We start from the raw sequence: 23,039 nt of genomic DNA, 5'->3' as shown, positions 1-23,039 counted from the left end.
ACTAAGCAATATTCCATTCTTTATAATTTATACCCATTACATAAATCACTGAAGCCCTGAGGACTGCTGGAGACAAGTTTTAAAACATGAGAACTTTATACCACACCTTTGTTATATTATATGGCCATTTAAAATCTTTAATTAAATTTCATCAATTACCAGCCATATTACATGCCATGATTAGCTTTCTATAAACAACTTTGCTTTCTGTGTACAAATCAGTGTCAATGAAATAAAAAATAAAACCATATCCTAGGCAAAGAACTTTATTAACCTTGTTTCAAACTTTATTCCCAGGCTTCTTCAGCTTAACTAGCTGCAAAGAATGAATTGTGTATAAGCAAAAACTGAAAAGAGCTGCAGTGTCCAAGGGGCTTGGGCTTAAAAATATTAGAGATCTAGATTTTATCAGATCCACGAACAAAATTTTAAAAAGCAGTCATAATATAAAATAGCAGCTCCCAGTAACTTCTTCAAGTTTTATGTTCTTCAGAAGTTGACTCAATTCAGTTTGCTTCATTCTTGGAAGCTTCATCAAAATTCTCCACAAGATCTAGAAAAAAAAGACAGAAATTTTGAAAAAAACCCAAATCTACAAATCATCAGATTCTAAAGAGATTAAAAATGCTCTCAAAATATATCCTACAGTTAAATCAGGGTATACGTTTAAATACTTTATTTTCAATGAGACCACTACCCATTTGGCACACTTTCAAGTGTACATTTTGGCATGTAATTAAAACAAGGGAAGAAGGGAAATTCATTCATCTGCTGATGACATAAATACTATTCTTAAAAAATATGTACATGCCCTCCCTAGTTCCATTTCACCCCAAGAATTAAAATTAAGCAATATTAATATATTAGTAAACATAGGAGTCAGAACCAAAGAACACCATCACAAACAATATGAAGCTTTCCTGGATTCCAAAAAGACACCTGTCTATGCAAAGTGGAAATATTTCAGTCCAGTGATTCTCCTGCTCAATAAACATGTTTTACAACAAAATTATCAAGTAACAGCTAACACAGAAAAATCCCTCCTGATTGCCAAGAGTTTTTTTGATTTTAGAATGGTTATACCATATCCCAAGATACCTGAACTTCTCCATGCCTTCTCATCAATTTATTAATCCCTAAATAGGAAATGGGTCGTTAGTGGTCTACCAGTTATTCTATGTGACAACATACATGCTTGTTCAATATTTGGGCTTTTTCTGATTGGAAACTCCATTCTACAAACATAACTCCTAGTTATAATAACACTGCATTATTTTCATTCTAAGCGAGGTTTCATGTCTTCCTTTCCTGTCCTTTACCTTATTACCACTTCCCCCAAGGGAGGCTTTCCTACAATATAAAGATTTGTTATTCTTCCTTCTAAGATACTCTACGTTGGCCATAAGTGAAGATTCCTACCTGGAACTTCATCATCATCATCCTCTCCGGTAGCAAGTGGTGCTTTTCCATCCACAGCTGTGAAAGGGAAATGTATAGGTTACATGTTTGTTACGTCTTTAATAAACATTAACCAAAAGAACAGATGAAAGGTCAAGTGTTGTTACAACTTACATTCATATGACAACAGTGACATTTGAGATTTCATCCCTAAATACTAATAATAACATGGTAGCCCAAGGTCTACAAATGAACTGGAATCCTGTGAACAGCCAACAAAACAAATCCCATCCCCATCTTTTCAATCCCTCTGGCCCACCACAGGCCCTGAGGTGCTATGAAAACAACAGAGTGCCCTCAGGGTAGAGGTAAACCCATATGCCAAATTATGGGAAGATTTCTTTTGGGAAGCAAAAATTAAGAGACTGTTTTCTCAAATATTGTTGTTTTGTGCATGGCTTATGGGAGATGCTTAACAAACCTTTACTGAAATGAAAATAAAATGATCAAAAAATTAAGTGCCTTTGATTGGTGGTAAGCATCAACTTTCTTTTTAATACAGAAGAAAGTGAACTACACTTGGGAGTTGAGACCTCACAGTACTAGTCCTATCAGATTTTCAGTATTTCCAAAGCCTACTTTAGCTCTGAAGGCCTAAGACTTTCTAGATTTTCTTATGCCTCTCACTGTGAAACACACACACACGGAAAAACCCCCAAAACTGTATGTATATAAAATGTCAAAGCAGAAAGAGTGAATGCCTAGAAAAACATGGATGACTAAATAACGGACCATATAATAAGTCTGTCTGTCTTCTACATTGCCATTCTTCAAAATTTTAATCAGAGGACCACAGCATAAAGTAACTATGTCTCTTAATGCACTTACTCAACTACAAGATTTTCTGCCCTGAACAAAATCCTTGTATTATAATTAAAAAGACCCGAATAATGCCAGGCCAATTCTTAAACATTACTGGTAATACCACTTGTAAATATGACTGAAAAAATTTGACAACTTATAACATATTTTAATTCTAAACTTTCAGTTATCAAAAAAGCCCCAAATTAACATTATCATTTCCAGCTGATAAAGGTAAAAATTTTAAATCATTGATCCAAAGCAAGATAGAAAACATTCCACTGAATCAAGTATAATGATCACAGCATACTAGTTAACTTACTAAACACACTAAGAACACCTGGTTAAAGGTCACTGTAAAAACTGGCACTTTTTAGAGGAAAACTGTCATTTCTAAATTTAAAGATATTCCTATCTACTTGAGATCTTAGAAATTTCCTGATAAATCAGTAACCCTGGGCAAAACCACTACAGAAAACTCACATTGTTTGGGCAGAGCTTCAGCCAGTCTTCTTAAACTAGTCAGACTGTCTGCACCAAGTTGGTTTAAGATACTGGGTAGCATTTCTGTCAGCTGCTTTGTCTCAGCATGGCCTGTAATGGTGAAAGTGTTCGCTGCCAGTGATGCCTGAACTTTGGGGTTGTTAAAGTGGATCACTGTTCCTTGGTTTGTGAACATATTCACCTACAAAGAAAAAAAAAGTAATTAGCAACACCCACCAAAATTCTTTAAAAACCAAACATTCTATTAAGGAAAAGCCCAAGGCTGGCTAACTAATCCACTATTTCACTGTGAAGCACAAATGATATTTTGCCTGGAATGGAAAGTGCAATCTAATCTCTTTCAGACTTAGCACTCCCTAATATTCACTAGTGGAATAGAAATCTATTTTAGAGGGATATGAAATTCTCTGTTGGGAGAAAAATAAATAAAAAATAAATAATGCATGACCACTGAAGCTTTTTCCAACCAAAAACTTGCTTTATAAAGAAATAAAATTTGACACTTACTTCTTCAATACCAGAGATATTGTTTACCCCTAACTTCTTTAAGGAGAACTGAAGTTTTTTATCATCTGCTGTAGCCGTTCTATGAACCACCTTCTTCTTTCGGCGAGCAGTTCCCTAGAGTGAGGAGAAAAGAAAACACACACATATATATACCATAACAACTGACATTTTCAAACGGAAAGTTTCTAATTCCTTTCTGACCTTTGGATCTGTTTAAGAAAATTACCATAAGCACAAACTTTTAGGCAGCAAGTAGGAAATGATGGAAGCAGAAAGAGGTTAACAAAGGATTTGTCTATAAATCCTTAATAACTTCTAAGCTTCTAATTTTGTCATATATAAAAGAATGATATCTTCAAAGTCCTATTTTTTTTTAGATTATTTGCTCTAGAAGTGATCAGAGGTGGCATGTATCAACCTAAATTAACCCTCATTTAGAAGTTCCATGTCCAGAACTATTAACCTTTTCTGTTTTTAATTAATGAAAAATCAACATCCATTAATATTCACAGGCAAGACAGTGTATGGACACATTCAAATGAGTCTATATAGACTTTTATAATACCTAAGAATAAAATCTTGGAAGTTCTTATCTTAACCCAGAAGGCCTCTACATGATCTGCCCCAACCCTACTGTGCTGTTCTTGACCACATCTATCACACACACATTCTCATCCTTAGCCAAATAAACCTCCTCACAGTTCCTTCAACAGGCCAAAAAGAGCCTTTGCACATACTATTCCTTTCTTCCCCTACCATCTGCACTGGTTCCCTCCCTTACTACAGATCTCTGTTCTTATGTCACCGTTATCAGTGGCCTTTCCCAACCACGCTATGTAAAAAAGCAACTCCTACAGTCATCATCTATCTATCCAGGTTTATTTTTTTTTCGTAACAATCATAAATGTATTTTATTGTTTGTTTTCCCTCACTAGAACGTAACCTCCTCAAGAGCTTCCATTCTGTTTACTATGAACAGTACTGAGAACAGTATCTGGCTCACTGAAGGCACTCAGTAACTTGAATGAATGAATACAGGCTTCAGGAAAACTTGTGGCCTCTTGTACATATATACCAAGTTTCCGATCTCCCCCTTCTCAAATATATCCCATAAACTTTCAAAACTAGGCAAATGTGACTCATTTTCTGCTTAACACTCTTTAATAAACACTCTCAAGAACTTTTTTATGTGTAGATTAAGCCCTTTACATGATACATAAGGCTCTTTACCTACTTCAATATACCCCAACCTACACACCAATTCCTATTTGTCCTTTAAAACCCTGTTCAAACCATTACCTCTTTTGTGTCTTCCCTACACTCTGCAATAAACTGCCCTCAAGCAAAATCATTCCCATCTCTATATTTCAAAAATGCTTCTACTGCACTATGTATATTACACTATGAAAACAGATTAAAAAAAAAAATCTCCCCTACTAGTGTTAAAGCCCCCTTAGGGACCATAAATTTCTTAAATTTCATATTCTCAGGCCTGAGCACAGTTAAAGTCTTAAGTAAATGATAGCTGAACTGAATAACGTATCAAAAGCTACAAAAAATACTGGCTACCAACTCCCCAAAAAACCTTTAAGAATAAAAATCACTTTGATGTGGTCATGTAGTCTGGTTTTCAAAGAATTCTGTCTAAATGACATTCTAAATGATTACTATAAGATTCTAAAAACAAAACTGACACACCTTCTATAGGTTCTATACAATTCACATCTATAGAGTTCAATTTTTACTGATACAATTTATATCAATGCTCTGATCAGATACTGAATAAAGCACTTTTATACTATTTACCTGAAAGTACCTAACACAGATTTCTCTAAGGCAAAACTAACTCACTAAATTTCATTCCATAATAAAGAAGTTTTTTAAAAATGAAATTATTTCCTATTACAATGACATTAGTTTTTCCTGTGTTAACTAAACGAAGTTCAATCCTACATCAGCCTTAGGAATCTAAAAAACCTAGGCTTTCCTTGCCCAGAAATTTGTTTCTAATAGCTAAAGACTAATGATCAGAGTAACAAAAGAAAGCACACAAACACATTATTCAAAATATTTCTTGTGAAACCTGTACTAAATGATAGTTAAAAACACCAATATAAGAATATCGAAACACTGACCACAAAGGATAATGAGTTTTTCTGGGATCTGAAGGCCACACCTAGCTTTTAACAATTGCTAAGAACAAGAAACACCTACTAGTTGTTAATGAGCATTTGCAGATCCTGAAGACTATTAGCTTCAGGAAAGAAAAAAGGATCACCATATATTCATTGTTGACAAAGTCCAGTAATTTAACAGATGCACATCTCATTATTTAAGCCTACATGCAACTTTTGGCTATTTCACAGAAGATTCTACTTGAAGGCAAATGCTTAAAATTGGGAAAACTAATAGGTAATAAACTTGTCCTAGGGAAGCTTTACAAGTTTTACCAAGTAAAGACATGCTCTGTTCCAACAGGCTACCACACCTTGTTAAATACTAGGAATGTGCTAACACAATGCAAAATATAAGTAGACCTCTGTCTAGAGCGGACTTTTTTTTTTTTATTAAAGATTTTTATTTTTATTTGAGAGAGAGAGAATGAGAGAGAGAGAGAGAGCATGAGAGGGGGGAGGGTCAGAGGGAGAAGCAGGCTCCTCCCCGAGCAGGGAGCCCAATGCGGGACTCGATCCCGGGACTCCAGGATCATGACCTGAGCCAAAGGCAGTCGCTTAACTGACTGAGCCACCCAGGCGCCCTAGAGCGGACTTCTGATTTAAATAACTTACTCAGAAAACAATCGAAAACTTCCAAGTTCAAAAAAGAGTACTCTTGAAGATCAGTATCCAGCAGAAAAAACCAATTAGCCAAAAACTTACCTAAAAACCTATGATCATTCTCATTCTCTCAGTTTTAGCATATTAACAAAGTCAAAATTGAAAGATATCTGCTTAAGTAATATTTTCAAATCCATAGTCACTGCTCTTAAATTCTGTGATGTACCTCTAACATAGGTATCTTCCAAATAGCCTAGAAAATATACAACTACTCTGAATTCCATTTAAGAAAGCATTACAGAAAGGTCTTAATTTACGAGAGACAAACTTCTAAGTATTAAGTACAACAATTACCCAGAACCTTACATTACATTATAAACTACAGTTCAAAAGACAGGTGAAACTCAAGTTCAGAGTCAACATAGTTATTTAAAAAAAAAAAGAAAGAAAGAAAGAAAGTAAAGCACTGAATGTATACAACTTAGGCCAAACAAGTTAGGAGTATGATGTCCACAATGATTACCTAACCAAAATGACACATTTTCTTACTATCTAAACCAGGAAACACTTTTGTTCTACTAAAACACTGTAACACTGAAAACATATTTACACAGAAGTAATGTTTATTAAGTTCTCTTTTCATCTAGACTCACTTTCTTTTCATCTACAACATGCACGTCCCACTGATACACTCTATTGTACATCATTTAACCCCGCCTCCTGCTCCCCCACCCCCGCTTTGCTAGCTCTATGAAATGCCCTCTAGAGACAGTGACAAGCCAACAATACAAGAAAAGCAAATCCAAAAACCAAAAAAACCAAACCCAAAAAACAACCCCCCCTAAAAAACCACCCCAAACCTTTGAACTTCAAAAAGCCCAAAAAACTATTAAAACTTACTTTCCCACCAATGCGCACTTGTGCTTGCAGTTTGGCGAGTTTCTCCTGGTTCATGATAGTTTCTTTCATCTAGAAAAACAGGAAACCCTCAGCGAGGAAAGGTCTGGTTCACTCTAGCATTCCACGCTCGTTATTTCCCAAGACACCAGCAAAGAAAAAAATATCCTAAACAGGCCGAGGCCTGAATCCCCAATCCACCCCGCAAAGCTCCCAATTTCAGTTTTAAGGGAGCGTAAAGAACACCCATCTTTCTACCCCTCCTCCACAACTGCCCGCCCCCCCTCCCCCGCCCTTACAGGCCCGAGAAAAGGGCTCTAACCCACGCCTGGTCAGCAACCCCCACCCCCGGCCCTGGCCCGGCCTCGGCCTAGCCAGGGCCTGCCCGGCCCGGCCCGGCCACTCTCCGCAAGCCTCGCGGTACCTGAGGCTCCTGTCCTCGGGTTCCGCCGCGAGGTGGAGGAAGAGACGGCGTCGCCTCGCCCCCAGGGCAGCCGCCCCTGGCTCGACCTCGCCCCCGAGAGTCAGCCTGAGTGGGTACGCCTGTCCGTCGCATCGCCTTCCTCTCCTCAGCCCTGTCCCTCCCTGTCTCGCTCCTTCCGGGCACTTCCCGCCCCCGTTCCCGTCCTCCTCCCACGCCGGCGTCCAAAGCCTTTTTGTACCTTGTTGGAGCGGAAATGGGACCGCGCGGGGGAATAGGGTTGGCGCTCAGGGGGTCTCGGGCGGACCAGCTGAGATTAGGAGCACACACGCGGGGACGCAAGATGGCAGCTAGAGGGAGGCCGGAAGTGATGCAACGCTGCTTCCTGCAAAAGTCAGGAAACGGACTTTGCCGCGAGCTCAGTGCTTCGCTGCGCACGCGCGACCTAAGGCAGGCGCGTTTATGATTGTCACGCAGGCACAATTCTCATCGAGCGCGGGCCGGTTTGGGACTTCACGAGGGACTCTGTGCTGACGGTACCGCGTGTAGTCCTGGGAAAGACCTTAGAGGAGTCAGAAAGAACGGTTCTTTGCAGTTAGGGTTGAGTAAGTCGACCCTGAACCCCAAATTCTTTACCCTCAGAAGAAAGGGCAATTTACGTTTGCGGAAACGCTTCGGCGCCCAGCCTGTGCTCATCTCTTTACTCGCTCTCCCTCGCTGTTTGGTGTAGATTGGAGCAATCATCTGGATGTTTTAGAATTTCCTCTCCGGCCCGAATCAGCCTTTTCCAAGACATTTTGTCAAAACTTTGTCGAAGTAAACTAATTTTACCTTTCAGGATGAGGTGGTTTGGTGGGTTGCAGGACCATGGTTCACAATTTCTGGCGAGCGTGTTCAGAATGTATCCCAGAGGCCCACTTCTTAAAAGGGGTTCAGTCCGACTAGGGATGGAACCCGGTAATCTGAATTTCAGCGAGCGTAGCAGGTACCACCTCAGATCCCTGTACTTAATTACCTTACTTCTCTTGTTTCTTTAACAGACAAAAAATTGACTCCTTGATACTAATTGGCATGGATTTTACAATTTGTAATTCACAGTTGAACAAACTTTGTTCCTTAATTCGGTAATGCACTCAAAGGAGAATCTGTGCCTGGTGTGTTTAGAGAGGCTAAATTTTCTAAATGGTAGGGCAAGCTTTAAGACAAGCTTTAAATCAGAATGCTATCTGGTCAGCCTTTTTGTGGTCATAGCTATGAAAAGCCTTTGCAGATTCAAAAATGAGTCCGAAATCTCGAGAAAATACAATTTATATAGAAAGGAAACATGTAGGTGCAGATTTCTCTCCAGTTAAGATTAATTTTTTTGTTTTTGAATACTTTTCACGTGTAAATTTGTTAAAATGTGATGTCGCTAAGAAAATAGTGAGGATAGCTGTATTGCTTTTTAGGGTAATTGTAGCTGTTGATATTTTCTTAAACAATGTTGCTCCTCTTAAATATGAGTCAAATTTAGTACAGAAAAAGAACTATTATGCTACTGTAAAGGTCAAAATGACTGTGCCAACATTCAGTGCTATAGAAATATTACAAAATACATAGAAATACTCCCCTTTTTGACAGTATGTCTTTGTTCAGGAACACATTTCCCCCCCTTCCATGTTCTTTGAGGGCTTTTGAAACTTTCTAGTCATATAATGTTTTTTGATCATTTACATAAACACAGCACTCTTCCACCTACCTGCCACCTGATTGACCTTTTATATGCCTGTTTTCAGGAAATATCCCAGGTTTTTATTTTCCTTGGTTCCCACTTTTCTGTCTTGTTCTTTTCTAATTTTTAAGACTTGCATTATGTTGAAAATCATGACAGGTGCCCTAATAGTAAGAAAAGAAAATTTTGATTTTTGACTTCTGCTATATTTTGTGAATGGTTAGGAAATTCACATTCTGGGGGTGCCTGGATGGCTCAGTCAGTTAAGTGGCTGCTTTCTTCTCCCGTTATGATCTCGGTCCTGGGAATCAGCTCCTTGCTCAGCGGGGAGTCTGCTTCTCCCTCTCCTCTGCCTGTCGCTCCCCCTGCTTGTGCTCTCTCTGTCAAATAAATAAATAAAATCTTAAAAAAAAAAGGAAATTCAGATTCTGCTAATATTTACATACCAGTCTTAAAAAACTAACTGAAGGGATTTTTTTGAACTCCAAAAAAAGTTACTAAGTTGCTATCTTAGCTCAGTGATGACAAAAGAATAATTTATAATATCTATGGCAAATAAGAATTACTAGCTCCCACACTTAACTCCTTAGCTTGAACAAGCCCAAGGATTCAACATGACCTCTGTCAATAGAGTAGGCAAGAAAGGGGAAATCTGTTTGTTTCCTTGGTTTATAGTTTATGGTCTAATCAAAGTCCATGAATTGTTTTCACCTCTCAGTTGGACTTGCGTTGGCTTCAGCATGAACTAAAATACGTACTTGATATAATGTTTATTAAGAGCTCATTTTGACCCAAAGACGGTATTGGAAATCACTGAGGATAAATGTTCACATGGTTTTAGTTGATTTGTGATCTGGCCCTTAACTGTTAGCCACAATGGACCTTTTGTTTGTTTCTAAACCTCCTTGAACTTCTAATACCCCTACCTTTGTCAAGTTAGTGCCTACAACTCAGGTAGCTTTTGGTTTAAATGTCTCAGAAAAGCCTTTTCTGACACCATCAACCCCATTAAGTTACATCCATCATTGTTATTTTTAGATGTGGTACTTTATTAAATGCAAAATGATAGCTTGATAATTTTGTTGAGTTAATGGAGAATTGAACTAGGAGTCTTTTTTTTTTTTTTTTAAAGATTTTATTTATTTGACAGAGAGAGACACAGCAAGAGAGGGAACACAAGCAGGGGGAGTGGGAGAGGGAGAAGCAGGCTTCCCGCGGAGCAGGGAGCCCGAAGTGGGGCTCAATCCCAGGACCCTGGGATCATGACCTGAGCCGAAGGCAGACGCCTAACGGCTGAGCCACCCAAGTACCCCTGAACTAGGAGTCTTAACAGTTTCTACTAGGTTGATGTTGAGTGTTGGCTTTTTGACAGTTGGATCCTCACAGAAATTTTATGAGGTAGGTTCTTCCCATATTACTTCTTGTGTTACTGGCCATCTAACTAAAGCATAGAGAGTTAAGGTGTGAAGATTGACACTACCTCATCTACCCTCCATCTACTCTACCATCCCTGTATATCTGAATCTATAAATTTTGTCTTCCTTCCTGTTACACACAGAAGAAATAGTCACTCTACTTGTACTTTTCTGTATTTCATTCAGGACCTTGATTCTTCTGTTACACGCTTCCTGTATCTGTTTTCCCCCTTTCAACTAGGTCATTCTACCAGTACACTAAGCCTCAGTATCAGGTATCTCAAAAAAGAAGAAAACGAAAAACTTTTTTTGACTTCTGTTCCCCTCCAGCCACTACTTAATTTTTGTGTTTCCTTTTATAGCAAAATCTCTGCACAGAATTGTCTAAACCTTCATCTTGACAAATCCAAAAGGTAAATTCTTAGTTCTCTTTTAGCCTTTAGGTGGCATTTGACACACTTGGCCTCTTCCACATTTTTGAAATATTTTCTTCTCTAGGCTCCAAGAACATCTCACTTCCTGGTTTCCTGGCAGCCCAGTCTACTTTGCTTTATCTTATTTCTCTGACTTCTAAATATTAGAATTGCTTACATTTTAGTCCTATATTCTTTTCTACCTATACTCTTCCTAAGTGTTTTCATCCAATCCCATGGCTTTAAATGTCATCTTTATTTTGATGAGTCCCAAAATTATAATGCCAACCCTAACTTTTTGAATACCAGACTGAATATCCTTCTTACATTATTGTGGAAAACTTCAAGTGCACAGGAGCACAAATAGTATAATGAACCTCCATAGACTCACTACATAGCATCAACAGTTATTAAATTAATACATACGTACTCAGCTTTTTTTCATTCAATCTTGAGAATTTTATTTCAGAAAACTTATATAAGGTCATTCTGGAAGAAAGATATAGAAAGTCGAGTGCTGGGGAATGGAGGAAGAGGAGCAGACAAGGTTTTTTTGGTTTGTTTTGCGGAGAACCCTGTAGAGAAGCGGTTGTATGAAGATGGGGAAAGAAAAGTGTGCTAAAGTATGCTTAAAAGGGGAAGATTAACTGGCGTCACAGGAATAATCCAAAGCATCTTTTTTTTTAAAAGCTTATTTATTTTTCTTAGTAATCTCTATACCCAACGTGAGGCTCAAACTCAAGACCCTGAGACCCAGGGATCAAGAGTTGCATGCTCCTCTGACTGAGCCAGCCAGGTGCCTGGAAAACGTCTTTTAAAATCTCAGTCACCTAATATATTCTGTATTTCTGAGACCAGAGTGGAATCAAGGAGGTTAACAACTTTTTTATAATTAAAAAAAAAAGCTTTAAATGTTTAATTGGTGGGGAAAAAACCCACTGAAAATAAGTTGCTCTTAGAATATACATTGTCTGCAGTCAGACAGGGATGATAAATGGATAGGAAGATCCTGGAGTGTCATGAAAGCAAACCATGGAAGTCTATATTACCCAAATTTTGCTGATCATCTATTTAGCATGCAGTTTATTATCTTAACCACACTAAAATATATATTTTTTTGGTTTTTTTGGACTCGATCTCAGGACTCCAGGATCACGACCTGAGCCAAAGGCAGTCGCCCAACCAACTGAGCCACCCAGGCGCCCCACACTAAAGTATTTTTAAGGGCTTTCATAGCTATGTAATCCTCCCCAAGCCTATGGTCTTCATAAAGTCTTTCAAATTGCTTAAGATAATAAACTTAACACTTAATAGAGGCCAGTTTTCTTTCATATTATCTTGCCATGACTGCTATTCTTTATTAGTTGAAATTCAGTTTTTCTGTGTTTATATGCTAAGAGTTCAGTATGTGCCTTCTCGTAAACAGGATAAATCAAAGTGAGAATTGTATCTTACACTCTAGTAGAAGCAAGTGCTGCAGTGACAGTGGGTCAATATGGCTAATGGAGTTTGTTGCTCTAGGTTCAGTATTTTCGTGTTAAAACCGATAGGGCAACAAGAGGAAGAGGACTGACAAACTGGTAAACTTTAGTTGCTTTAGTGCGTTTGTGGAGTTTTATAAGGATAGGAGAGGTCGTGGCATATAAAGAACAGAGGAATATAAAGAACTTCAAGGAAACTAAATCAGATCCTGCAGAAAAATGTATATACTGGTTTATTTGTAGGTCTTTTAAGTGACTGGAAAATACTCTCAAGATAGTAATATAAATTTGACGTCCTTTTTAATATTTGCTAACTTTGCCAACACCCAACAGCCTTGTTTGCTTTTCTTGGGAGTCTGAACTTGTATTCTTTAGAGAATAAGGAAGTTGTAGGAACAAGGCAGGTGATGTAGGAGATTGACACTCTACATTTCATATCATTTTGGAGCTGCAAAGATGAATTTCAGGTCCAAGCGTTTGAAACTTTGGTTTGAGAAGAGGAAATTGATAGCCAGAAGAAAATTAAAGCTCTAAAGGTATGTCCTGGGGGTGCCTGGGTGGCTTGGTGGGTTAAGCATCAGACTCTGGGTTTTGGCTCAGGTCCTGATCTCAGGGTTCTGGGATTGAGCCCTGCGTGGGACTCCATACTCAGTGCAGAGGCAGAGTCTGCCTAAAGATTGTCTAACCTTCTCCTTCTGCCCCCTCAGCCCGTGTGTGCACTCTTGTGCACTCTCCCTCTCTCCCAAATAAATAAATCTTAAAAAAAAAAAAGTTTAAAGGTATGTCCTGGAAGGGGGTGGGGCTAATGCAAATTTAGCAAGTAAAAATAAATCATTCGACAATTTGAAGCAGCCGTTCTTGTCAGGCAGAGAATGCCAGCAGGGCTTAAGTTTTTCTAGTAGAGTTTTAAAAATTATCCTTAAAAGTTAGCTGCTATAATAAAGCTTATTAAGCTCTCTGCTTATAAGCTAAGCAACCTCCAGCAAGACTATCTCATAGGGTCCTTAATTCAACCTGATTTTTTTAAATTAAAAAAAAAGTGGTTTTGCCCTTTCTATTTTAGGTTACATTTAAGTACCTTTAAAGATGTATTGTGCAGTTTATTGGGGGAAATTTTTTTTTGCTCAAATTGGGGGAAAGCTTTTATTTGCTCAAAATAATGTGACTGCAGAAACCAAATCATTTTAAAATTTATGGGATAACTTAGTGAGTACCAAGTTGTAACTGACTCAGTTTCTTGTTTCAGTATTTTATCTTTTCCCCAAGCCCAAATCTAGTGCTAGCCAGGACCATTACACACCCCCAGGGGTATTTCATTCCATTGGCTGATCGGCTGTCTTAAAGTTTACATCCTTTAGATTTACTGTCAGGACGCTCAGTGTTCATTTGTCAGATGCATTACACTGCTGTGTATTACTTTTTATTTTTTGTTCTTTTAAACAAAACAAGTTGTCAGGGTAGAAAATAATTTAAAAGACCAACATATAATTAGTAACTTCATTTGGTTAATAAAATTGTCCAGATTTCAAACCCAGAGGGCATTTCATTTTGTATATTCCTGTGTCATTTGTCACTGATATAAAAGATTGAAAAAAAATCCAGAAATAATTATTTCATTGTTTGCATTTGGGTGATAGACTCAATTTTTTTTTTTTTTTTTTTTAAGATTTATTTATTTCGGGGCACCCGGGTGGCTCAGATGGTTGGGCATCTGCCTTCAGCTCAGATCATGATGTCCAGGTCCTGGGATCAGGCCCCATGTCAGGCTTCTGGCTCAGTGGGGAGTCTGCTTCTCCCACTCTCCCTGCTTGTGCTCTCTCTTTCTCACTCTCAAATGAATAAAATATTTTTTTAAAAAGAGATTTATTTATTTGACAGAGAGAGAACAAGCAGGTGGAGTGGCAGGCAGAGGCAGAGGGAGAGGGAGAAGCAGGCTCCCCACTGAGCAGAGAGCCTGACATGAGGCTTGATCCCAGGACCCCAGGATCACAACCCCAGCTGAAGGCAGACACTTAACCAACTGAGCCACCTAGGCCCCCCTAGATTCAATATTCTTTTTTTTCAAGTCTTTTAATTTTTTTATTACTCAAAAAAGCTTCATTTTTTTATTTAGCTTTCTGACTCTGCTTGTGCCTTCAACAGTTTCACAGCAATTTTCTGCTCCTCGACAAGGAAAGCATGCTTGATCCTGTCATGACCACACTTAGCACACAAGGAACCACCAGAGGCCCTGCTAACATGTTTTTTGGTTTTAGACAACCTCATAAGAACTTTAGGTCTCACAGCACGAACTCCTTGAAGTCGGCCTGGGCACATGCCACATGCAGATTTTGGTGCTTTCCCAACCTTCTTGGTATAAAGGTAAATGATTCTATTACCAGGGGTTTTAGGACAGCCTAGTTTTGTTAGAGGCTGTATTGTAGGACAGCCTATGACAGTAGGTCAAACACTGGACCATCCTGAATGCTTATGGTTGCTGTCCCTGGAAGAGCTAGACTCAGTATTCTTAATATATGGTAGGATGATTACCCTTTTTTTCATTTTTAAAGTTGACATATATGAGACTTCTATTTCATACACATGTTAGGTTTTGTTAAATTATTTTAAAATTTGAGATAGTGTAGGGAATCTTTGGGAAGATTTTATATCTTTACTAATTGTTGTATGAGTCTGCATTCAGTTGCAGTAAATAGATCTGGCTATTTTAAGGCATAGGGATTTAATATAAGGAATTGGTGCTTAGAAAATTACTTAATGGGGGCCCCTGGGTGGCTCAGTTGGTTAAGCGACTGCCTTCGGCTCAGGTCATGATCCTGGAGTCCTGGGATCAAGTCCCACATCAGGCTCCCTGCTCAGCAGGGAGTCTGCTTCTCCCTCTGACCCTCCTCCCTCTCATGCTCTCTGTCTCTCATTCTCTCTCTCGCAAATAAATAAAAATAAAAATAAAAAAGAAATTATAGAAAATTACTTAATGGGCTGCAAGAGTGGGCTTTAGCCTAGGCCATCAGAAATGAGTCCCAGGATAATAAGCAAAACTAGACTGTTATGGGAGCTGCTACTACCCATCAAGATGGAGAAACAAGACCCCTTGATTAGAATTATCGATGTTAAGAATAGGCTACTGTAGGGGTGCCTGGGTGGCTCACTTGGTTAAGTGTCCCACTCTTGATTTTTGCTCAGGTCATGATCTTGGGGTTCTGGGATCGAGCCCCACGCTGGGCTGTGCGTTCAATAGAGAATCTGCTTGATGATTCTGTCTTCTTCTCCCTTTGCCCCTCCTCCCACTGGTGTTCTCTCTCTCTGTCTCAAATAAATAAATAAATCTTTCAAAAAAAAAGTAGACTACTGTAGCTACAATGTAGGAATCAAGAAGATACTGTATTACTCAGCACCCACAAAGCCAATGACTATGCTCTTGCATGCTTGCCAGCCAAAAAACAAAGCAGCACTAAAAAGGCTTTGGCTTTCCACACCAAATCTTACTTTAATGTACCTAATTGGCAGGAATCATTTACCTCTAGTACACTAGCTGCAAGGATATCTGGGAAATGTAATTAAAAAAAATATTTTTTAAGATTTTATTTATTTATTTTTGCGGGGGGGGGGTGGATGGAAGGGAATGAAGAGGGGCAAGCTGACTCTGTGCTGAGCACCAAGTGACCAGCTGGATCTCACAACCCCAGTTCTGACCTGAAGATCTGACCTGAGCCAAAATCAAGATTTGGCTGCTCAACTGACTGAGCCACCCAGGCACCCGGCAAATGTAGTTTTTAACTTTTCAAGATTTATAGTACAGAGAAGTAAGCTTAAAAAAAAGTTTGAATGGATGCTGAGTACCAATCCACCTTATTCAGGAACATAGTGCAACTATTGTTTCAAATATTTTATGTATTTTATTATATATATGTGTATACATATATTTATTATTTAAAGATTTTAGTTTTAAGTGATCTCTATACCCAACATGGGGCTCGAACTTAAAACCCCAAGATCAATGGTCACAGGCTCTACTGACTGAACTAGCCAGGAACGTGTATTTTATGTATTTTAATAGAGAAAAACTTTCTGAAGATCTTGCACATGCTTTGTTAGCTGGATTCCCAGATATATTATAGGGTTTTTTTTTATTTTTAATTTTTATTACATGTAGTTGGTATACAATATTTATAGTCTATTTTTAATCTCTTTTATTTAGATATTGCACATATCTTTTCCTGGTCTGTCAAATTTGTATGTACTACCTTTGTTGAATAGAAAAACATTAATTTTTGACCACAGGTGATCCAGCCATCAATTTACAGAAACTTGAAAGACAGAAAAACATGTTAAGTTATTCCACAGAGTACAGGGGCACCTGGCTGGCTCAGTTTGTTGTGCATCTGGCTCTTGGTTTCGGCTCAGTTCATGATCTCATAGGTCATGAGATGGAGCGGCTCAGCAGGAAGTCAGCTTGGGGATTATCTCCCTGCCCCTCCCCGCCTAAAATGAATAAATAAATCTTTAAAAAAAAAAAGTTAAAATATTATTTCACATAATACATCCAACAAAATTCAGATTATGGGAAATGATAGGACAGTTAATGTGATACTTCAAGCAATAAATTTCTGGAAAAAGGGAAAAATAAAAGAGAAAGGGGACTCTAGGTAAAAAGATGCCTAAGACACATATTACAAAAAAAATACAAAGGAAAACAGGCAAAACTACAGTGCATAGGGATGTGTGCTTAGGTGATAACACTGAAAAGGAAGTAATTATAAACATCGGGATAATAGTTATTCTTGGGAGTAGAAAGGAGGTTGTAACTGGAAGGAGCACATGGGCCGTTGCTAGGATGGTGAGGCAAGGGTCTATCTTGTGATTTTTGCAGTTTTCTGTATTTGCTGTACTTAACAATGAAAGTTTTTTTAAAAAGTAACACAGAACAACAAAATATATAATACAAAGATACATGTATACAATTTAAGGTCATATTTCAACATTAGAGAGGTGTACTATAATTGGAAATAACTATTTGGTCTTTGTCCCAGTTTTCTGGGCCATAGCTCCTAAAACCCTTGAAGTGGTAGGAGTGTCTTTTGTATGCTAATGAGATGACTCGTGTGCTGGGGACCACTAGAAAAGCTTCAGGATGGGGCAGATTGCCAAAAGACCAAGGCATGATTAGAAGGTTGAAGACTGGAACTTTCAGTACCACCCCTAAATTTCCAGGGAGTGGAGAGAGCCTAGAAATTGAGTTCAATCACCAGTGGCCAATAATTTAATCAGTAATGCCTAAGTAATGAAACCTACATAACAGAGCTGGAGAGCTTCCAGGTTGGTGATTATATCAAGGTGCTGGGAGGGTAACACAGCCAAAAGAGGGCTTACACATTACAAAAATACCCCTTTCTTCATGTTAGGCCCTATGCATCTCTTTGGGGGTTCCTGAGTATCTTTATAATATACTGGCAAGCATGTATTTTCCCGAGTTCTGTGAGCCACTCCAAGATACTAAACCTGAGGAAGGGTCATGGGAATCCCCAATTTATAGCCAGTTGGTAAGGGTGGCCTAGGATTTGGGATTGCCATCTGAAGTGGGGACAGTCTTATGGGACTGTGCTCCTTTCACTGGTGGTGGGACCTAATGCCAACTCCAGGTAGATAGTGTGTTCACTGAATTGAATTATTAAACACCTAGTTGGTATCTGGAGAGTTGGTTGTTGGAAAAAAACCACTGAAGTGTGTACCTTTGTGGGGAGGAAAATGGGAAAGAAGATCAGGGAAGAAGGAAAAAGGAGAGGGCCTTGCGTGGACTGAAGGTAACAGTGTGCTAATGATGGCTAATGTTTATATAACTGTTCTCTCTGAATATAAATAAAAAATAGGTAAAAAAATTAAATTGTAAATATTCTGCAAAGCATTAGAGTACTCTGCAATGAAGCAAAGCATATAGAAGATGGTATTTTTAAAAGAAAAGAAAAATATGAATGTGTTTGTTATTTTTGCAAAAAAGTAAACACTGGAATAAGAAATCAGAGACTTAGAACAGAAACACCTATACAGTGTGAAATAAAATGGAGAAGTAGAGGCGAGAGGAATGGAAGCAAGACTTCTCAGAGTATACCTTTTCAGTTAGTTTTGACTTTTGAACCTTCTGTATATTGGAAAATGTCATCAGAGTAAAAAGAAAAAAGCGAACCCTAAAATTGAAAACAAAAGAACCTACCTATATCAAATTGTGAAAATAGCCGTATAGAGAAAAGACCTATTTCAAATTATTTTTGAACACCTATGCAGACTGTCCAATCTTAATGGAATATATTTAAAGGAAAAAAGAACTGGAAAAAATGTAAACCTCATGCATTGTTAGTTATAACATTGGTATTGTAAATTAGAAAATATTTCCTATATATTATAGGATAAAGCAGTGAGTAAATAATGCCTATAGAAGCTGAGAATTTTGGTTAAGAAAAAAGATACAATATTATTATTTAATGTTATAGTTAGTACTTTTTTCTTTCTGTTTAAGAAATTTGTATTCAGCCCATGAAGATATTCTCCGTTGTTTATTACAGTTTTAACTTTCACATTTAACTCTGTGATCCACCTCTAATTTTTGGCTGTGATGTCAGGCAGAGGTCAAAGTGTTTTTGTTTTTGTTTGGTTTTGTTTTTGTTCTTTCTCACATGGATTCTAGAAAGACCCTTGATAAAAGAACAGAAAGAAAAGTTTTGAAATGGACTCTGACCTTAGCTCAGCAAGAACATGTGGTTGAGGTCACTCTGCAAAAAGATGTTTTAATGTAAGTTAGAAATATAAAGTAGATCATTACATCTACAAGGTTCTACTAAAATTCATAAAGTATGTAAGTGGTAGGTGGGGCATCCATAATTTCCCAGATCCTCTATTGTTGAAGGGTTTTATTTTCATTCATTTGCAAAAATAACATCTTTTTATATTTTTATTATTTTTTTAAGATTTTATTTTTAAGTAATCTCTACACCCAATGTGGAGCTTGAACTTACAACCCCGAGATCGAGAGTTGCATGCTCTACTGACTGAGCCACCCAGGCACCCCAAAATAACATCTCGCTCTTTTTTTTTTTAAGATGTTATTTATTTATTGGAGAGACAGAGAGAGAGAGGTAGAGAGAGAGAGAGCACGAGTCGGGGAGGAGGGGCAGAAGGAGAGGGAAAAGCAGACTCCCCGATGAGCAGGGAGACTCAGGGCTCAATCCCAGGACCCGAAGGCAGGTGCTTAACTGGCTCAGCCACCCAGGCGCCCTGCAAAATAACACCTTTAAATCAAAATCTAAACTTAGCACCAAGGTCTAGGCTCTAGCATCTGCTTTCCTAATTAGTCTTTATTGAGTAGTACCTTTGGAATAATACCTATTTTTTTTTTGCCTCAACCTCTTTGTATCTCAGGGTTGTTTTTTTTTTTTTTTTTAGTTATTTTATTGTTATTTTTTTATTTGAGTGTAGTTGACACACAATGTTACATTAGTTTCAGGTATACAACTTAGTGATTTGACGAGTTTGTACACTATGCTATGTTTACCACAAGTGTAGCCACCCTCCGTCCCGTTACATCACTATTACAGTATCATTAACTATATTCATTATGCTCTGCCTTTTATTCCCCTGACTTACTCATTCCAGACCTGAAGGCCTGTATCTCTCTCTCCCCTTCACCCATTTTGCCCAACCCCCCACCCACCTTGCCCTCTGACAGTCATCATTTTGTTCTCTGTACTTATAGTTCTGATTCTGTTTTTTTAAATTTATTTGTTTATTCATTTTTTTTTAAGATTTTATTTTTATTTATGAGAGAGAGCAGGGGGAGGAGCAGAGGGAGAGGGACAAGCAGACTCTGCTGAGCGGGAGCCTCACATGGGGCTCAATTTCATGACCTTGAGATCATGACCTGAGCCAAAACCGAGTTGGATGCCCATCTGACTGAATCACCCAGGTGCCCCTGTTTATTCACTTCCTTAAAGATTCCATTTATGAAGGAAATCACATGGTATTTGTATTTTTACTTACTTTGTATCATATCCTCTAGATCTATCCATGTTGTCTCAAATGGCACAATTTCATCTTTTTTATGGCTGTGTAATATTCCATTATGTATATGTGGTGTGCATATATATACGCGCCACATTTTCCTTATCCATTTGTCTATTAATGGACACTTAGGTTACTTCCATGTCTTGGCTACTATAAATTATACTACAATAAACATAGGGGTGCGTATATCTTTTCAAGTCAGTGTTTTTGTTTTCCCTGGATAAATACCCAATAGTGGAATTATTGGATCATATGGTAGTTCTATTTTTAATTTTTTGAGGAACCTCCATACTGTTTTCCACAGTGGCTGCACCAGTTTGCACTCTGACCAGCAGTGCACAAGGATCCTTTTTCTCCACATCCTCACCAACACTTGTTCTTGTCTTTTTGATTTTTGCCGTCTGACGGTATGAAGTGATATTGTGATTTTGATTTGCATTTCCCTGATGATGAGTGATGTTCCCATCTTTTCATGTGTCTGTTGGCCATCTGTATATCTTCTTTGGAAAGTGTCTACTCAGGTCCTCTGCCCATTTTTTAATTGGATTGTTTGTTTTTTTAATATTCACTTCTATAAGTTATTTTGGATATGTTAACCCTTTATAGGATATGTTATTTGCAGATATCTTCTCCCATTCAGTATAGGTTGTCTTTTTGTTTTATTGATGATTTCCCTTGCAGTGTGAAAGTTTGTGTGTGTGTGTGTGTGTAGTCCCAATAGTTTATTTTTGCTTTTGTTTCCCTTGCCTCAGGAGACATATCTAGAAAAATGTTGACATGGCTGATGTCAGAGAAATTACTGCCTGTGTTTTCTTCTAAGATTTTTTTATAGTTTCAAGTCTCATGATTAGGTCTTTAGTCTGTTTTGAGCTTGATTTTGGGTATGGTATTAGAAAGTAGACCAGTTTCATTCTTCTACGTATGGCTGTCCAGTTTTTCCAGCACCATTTATTAAAAACACTGTTTTTCCCCATTGTATATTCTTGCCTCCTTTATCATAGATTGGACCATATAATTGTAGGTTTATTTCTGGGGTCTCTATTCTGTTCCAATAGTATATATTTTTTGCTATAAAATACAAAACAGGTGGTAAAGAGTAATATTTCTCAGTCTCCTGTAGTTTTACAGAATTGAAAATTTAAATGTTATTCTCCCTCATTATTTTCTTTTAGTATACAGTCTATTTTGAGCTCAGATCTGAACACATGAAGAGAATGACATTTGCATTAAATGTTAAATTATAACCGTTATTTGTTCCTTTAAGTATTGCAGCTAATTTTTAGATGTTGTCCTTTACTCCTCATTCAAACAAATGAGGAGTAGGTGGTTGTATATATTGATTGTACTGACTAAAACAGAACCATGGCTTCATATTTCCGTTAGAAATAGACTTTTAAGGGGCGCCTGGGTAGCTCAGTTGGTTGAACGGCCGATTCTTGATTTCGGCTCAGGTCATGATCTTGGGGTCCTGGGTTGGAGCCCCGCGTCAGCTCTGTGCTCATTAGGGAGTCTGCTTCTGGGTTCTCTCTCTCTGCCTCTTCCCCCGCTTGCTCTCTCTTGCTCTAAAATAAGTAAATAAATCTTTAAAAAAAAAAAAAAGCCTTTTCATACACACTATAAAGACAGAATTGAGTGTTCACTTTGTCAGTACTTACATTAAAATTGGAACAATACATCCCTCACAACCCCGGTGCAGCAGCTCTTTCTGCCCATGGGTCCTGTCCCCGTGCTTTAATAAACCACCATTCTGCACCAAAAAAAAAAAAAAAAAAAAGGAACAATACAGAGAAGATTAGCATGGCCCCTGCATAAGGATGACATGCAAATTTGTGAAGTGTTCCATATTAAAAAAAAAAAAATTAAGACTGAATTGGAAAACTTTACAAACTATAGCACATTATTCCAGTTTTATTTCTACTTTAGTTCTTGGACAAATAGATTACCCACTCTGAACCTGTTCACTCACCTGTAAAAGTCCTCAAACTTTATTGTGAGTCACCATCCCCTAGAGAGTTAAAAAAAAAAAAAAATGCAGATAGAGTCCCAGGCTCACTGAAGTAGGCTGGGGCAGGGGTGTAGGCTTCTATTTTTATCATTTTCCCAGAAATTTGACAACTGTTGTTTTAGTATGCTTCTCTGGATTGATGGATCATTCATAACATTTTATTCATTTATGCATGTATATAGAAATAAACATATACTAACTAGGAATTGTCAGACAGTGCTGAGATCATGGAGATGGCAGACCCAGCCCTGCCCTAAAATAGTTCTCCGTTTAGTGAAGAGGCAGACAAACTTTTTTTTTTTTTTAATATTTTATTTATTTATTTGACAGAGAGAACAAGCAGGGGGAGCAGCAGAGGGAGAGGGAGAAGCAGGCTCTCTGCCATGCAGGGAGCCCGATGTGGGGCTCGATCCCAGAACTCTGGGATCATGACCCGAGCCGAAGGCAGATGCTCAACTGACTGAGCCACCAGGTGTCCCCCAAAGCCATTCTTGATGGACTTGTCTATTCATTAAGTCAGTGTAGAGTTCTGAAATGGGTGAGGTTGATCCCTTTAAGGGCCTTCAGCCCCATTTAGCTGATAAGTATAGCTTAGGTTTG

At 38.1% G+C, this 23,039-nt stretch overlaps 1 protein-coding gene and 1 non-coding gene across 3 annotated transcripts; one reads left to right on the top strand and one right to left on the bottom strand.

The window, feature by feature from the left end:
• Nucleotides 1-127: 127 nt before the first annotated feature.
• BTF3 (basic transcription factor 3) lies at nt 128-7,764 on the bottom strand. Of its 2 annotated transcripts, none has more exons than XM_064596228.1 (6): nt 7,607-7,764; nt 6,948-7,016; nt 3,271-3,384; nt 2,743-2,944; nt 1,420-1,476; nt 128-553 (listed from the first exon to the last, which is right to left on the bottom strand). In XM_064596228.1, exons 2-6 carry the CDS (start codon nt 7,014-7,016, stop codon nt 507-509), a joined length of 489 nt encoding a protein of 162 aa, XP_064452298.1. In that variant the 5' UTR covers nt 7,607-7,764; the 3' UTR covers nt 128-506. The 2 variants fall into 2 exon arrangements, with proteins under 2 accessions (XP_064452298.1, XP_064452297.1); XM_064596227.1 differs by having other exon boundaries at nt 7,369-7,746.
• Nucleotides 7,765-22,179: 14,415 nt separating this feature from the next.
• LOC123836410 (U6 spliceosomal RNA) lies at nt 22,180-22,283 on the top strand. Its single transcript, XR_006788963.1, has one exon. It is a non-coding gene; the product is annotated as a U6 spliceosomal RNA (small nuclear RNA).
• Nucleotides 22,284-23,039: the final 756 nt, after the last annotated feature.

Source organism: Mirounga angustirostris, unplaced genomic scaffold (assembly GCF_029215605.1).
Source record: "Mirounga angustirostris isolate CCGP_5_RB_7025 unplaced genomic scaffold, mMirAng1.0.hap1 SCAF_7, whole genome shotgun sequence".
Classification (NCBI taxonomy): domain Eukaryota; kingdom Metazoa; phylum Chordata; class Mammalia; order Carnivora; family Phocidae; genus Mirounga; species Mirounga angustirostris.
The sequence above is the reverse complement of the archived record's forward strand: the minus strand, read 5'-3'. Positions and strand labels throughout refer to the sequence as shown.

Excerpts from the sequence above, each read along its gene's own strand:
- BTF3 (XM_064596227.1), bottom strand. The coding sequence starts at position 7,500 with ATGCGACGGACAGGCGTACCCACTCAGGCTGACTCTCGGGGGCGAGGT. Across the intron at positions 7,017-7,368 it reads CCCGAGGACAGGAGCCTCAG|ATGAAAGAAACTATCATGAA; the intron begins GTACCGCGAGGC and ends CTGTTTTTCTAG. Across the intron at positions 554-1,419 it reads TGATGATGATGAAGTTCCAG|ATCTTGTGGAGAATTTTGAT; the intron begins GTAGGAATCTTC and ends TTTTTTTTCTAG.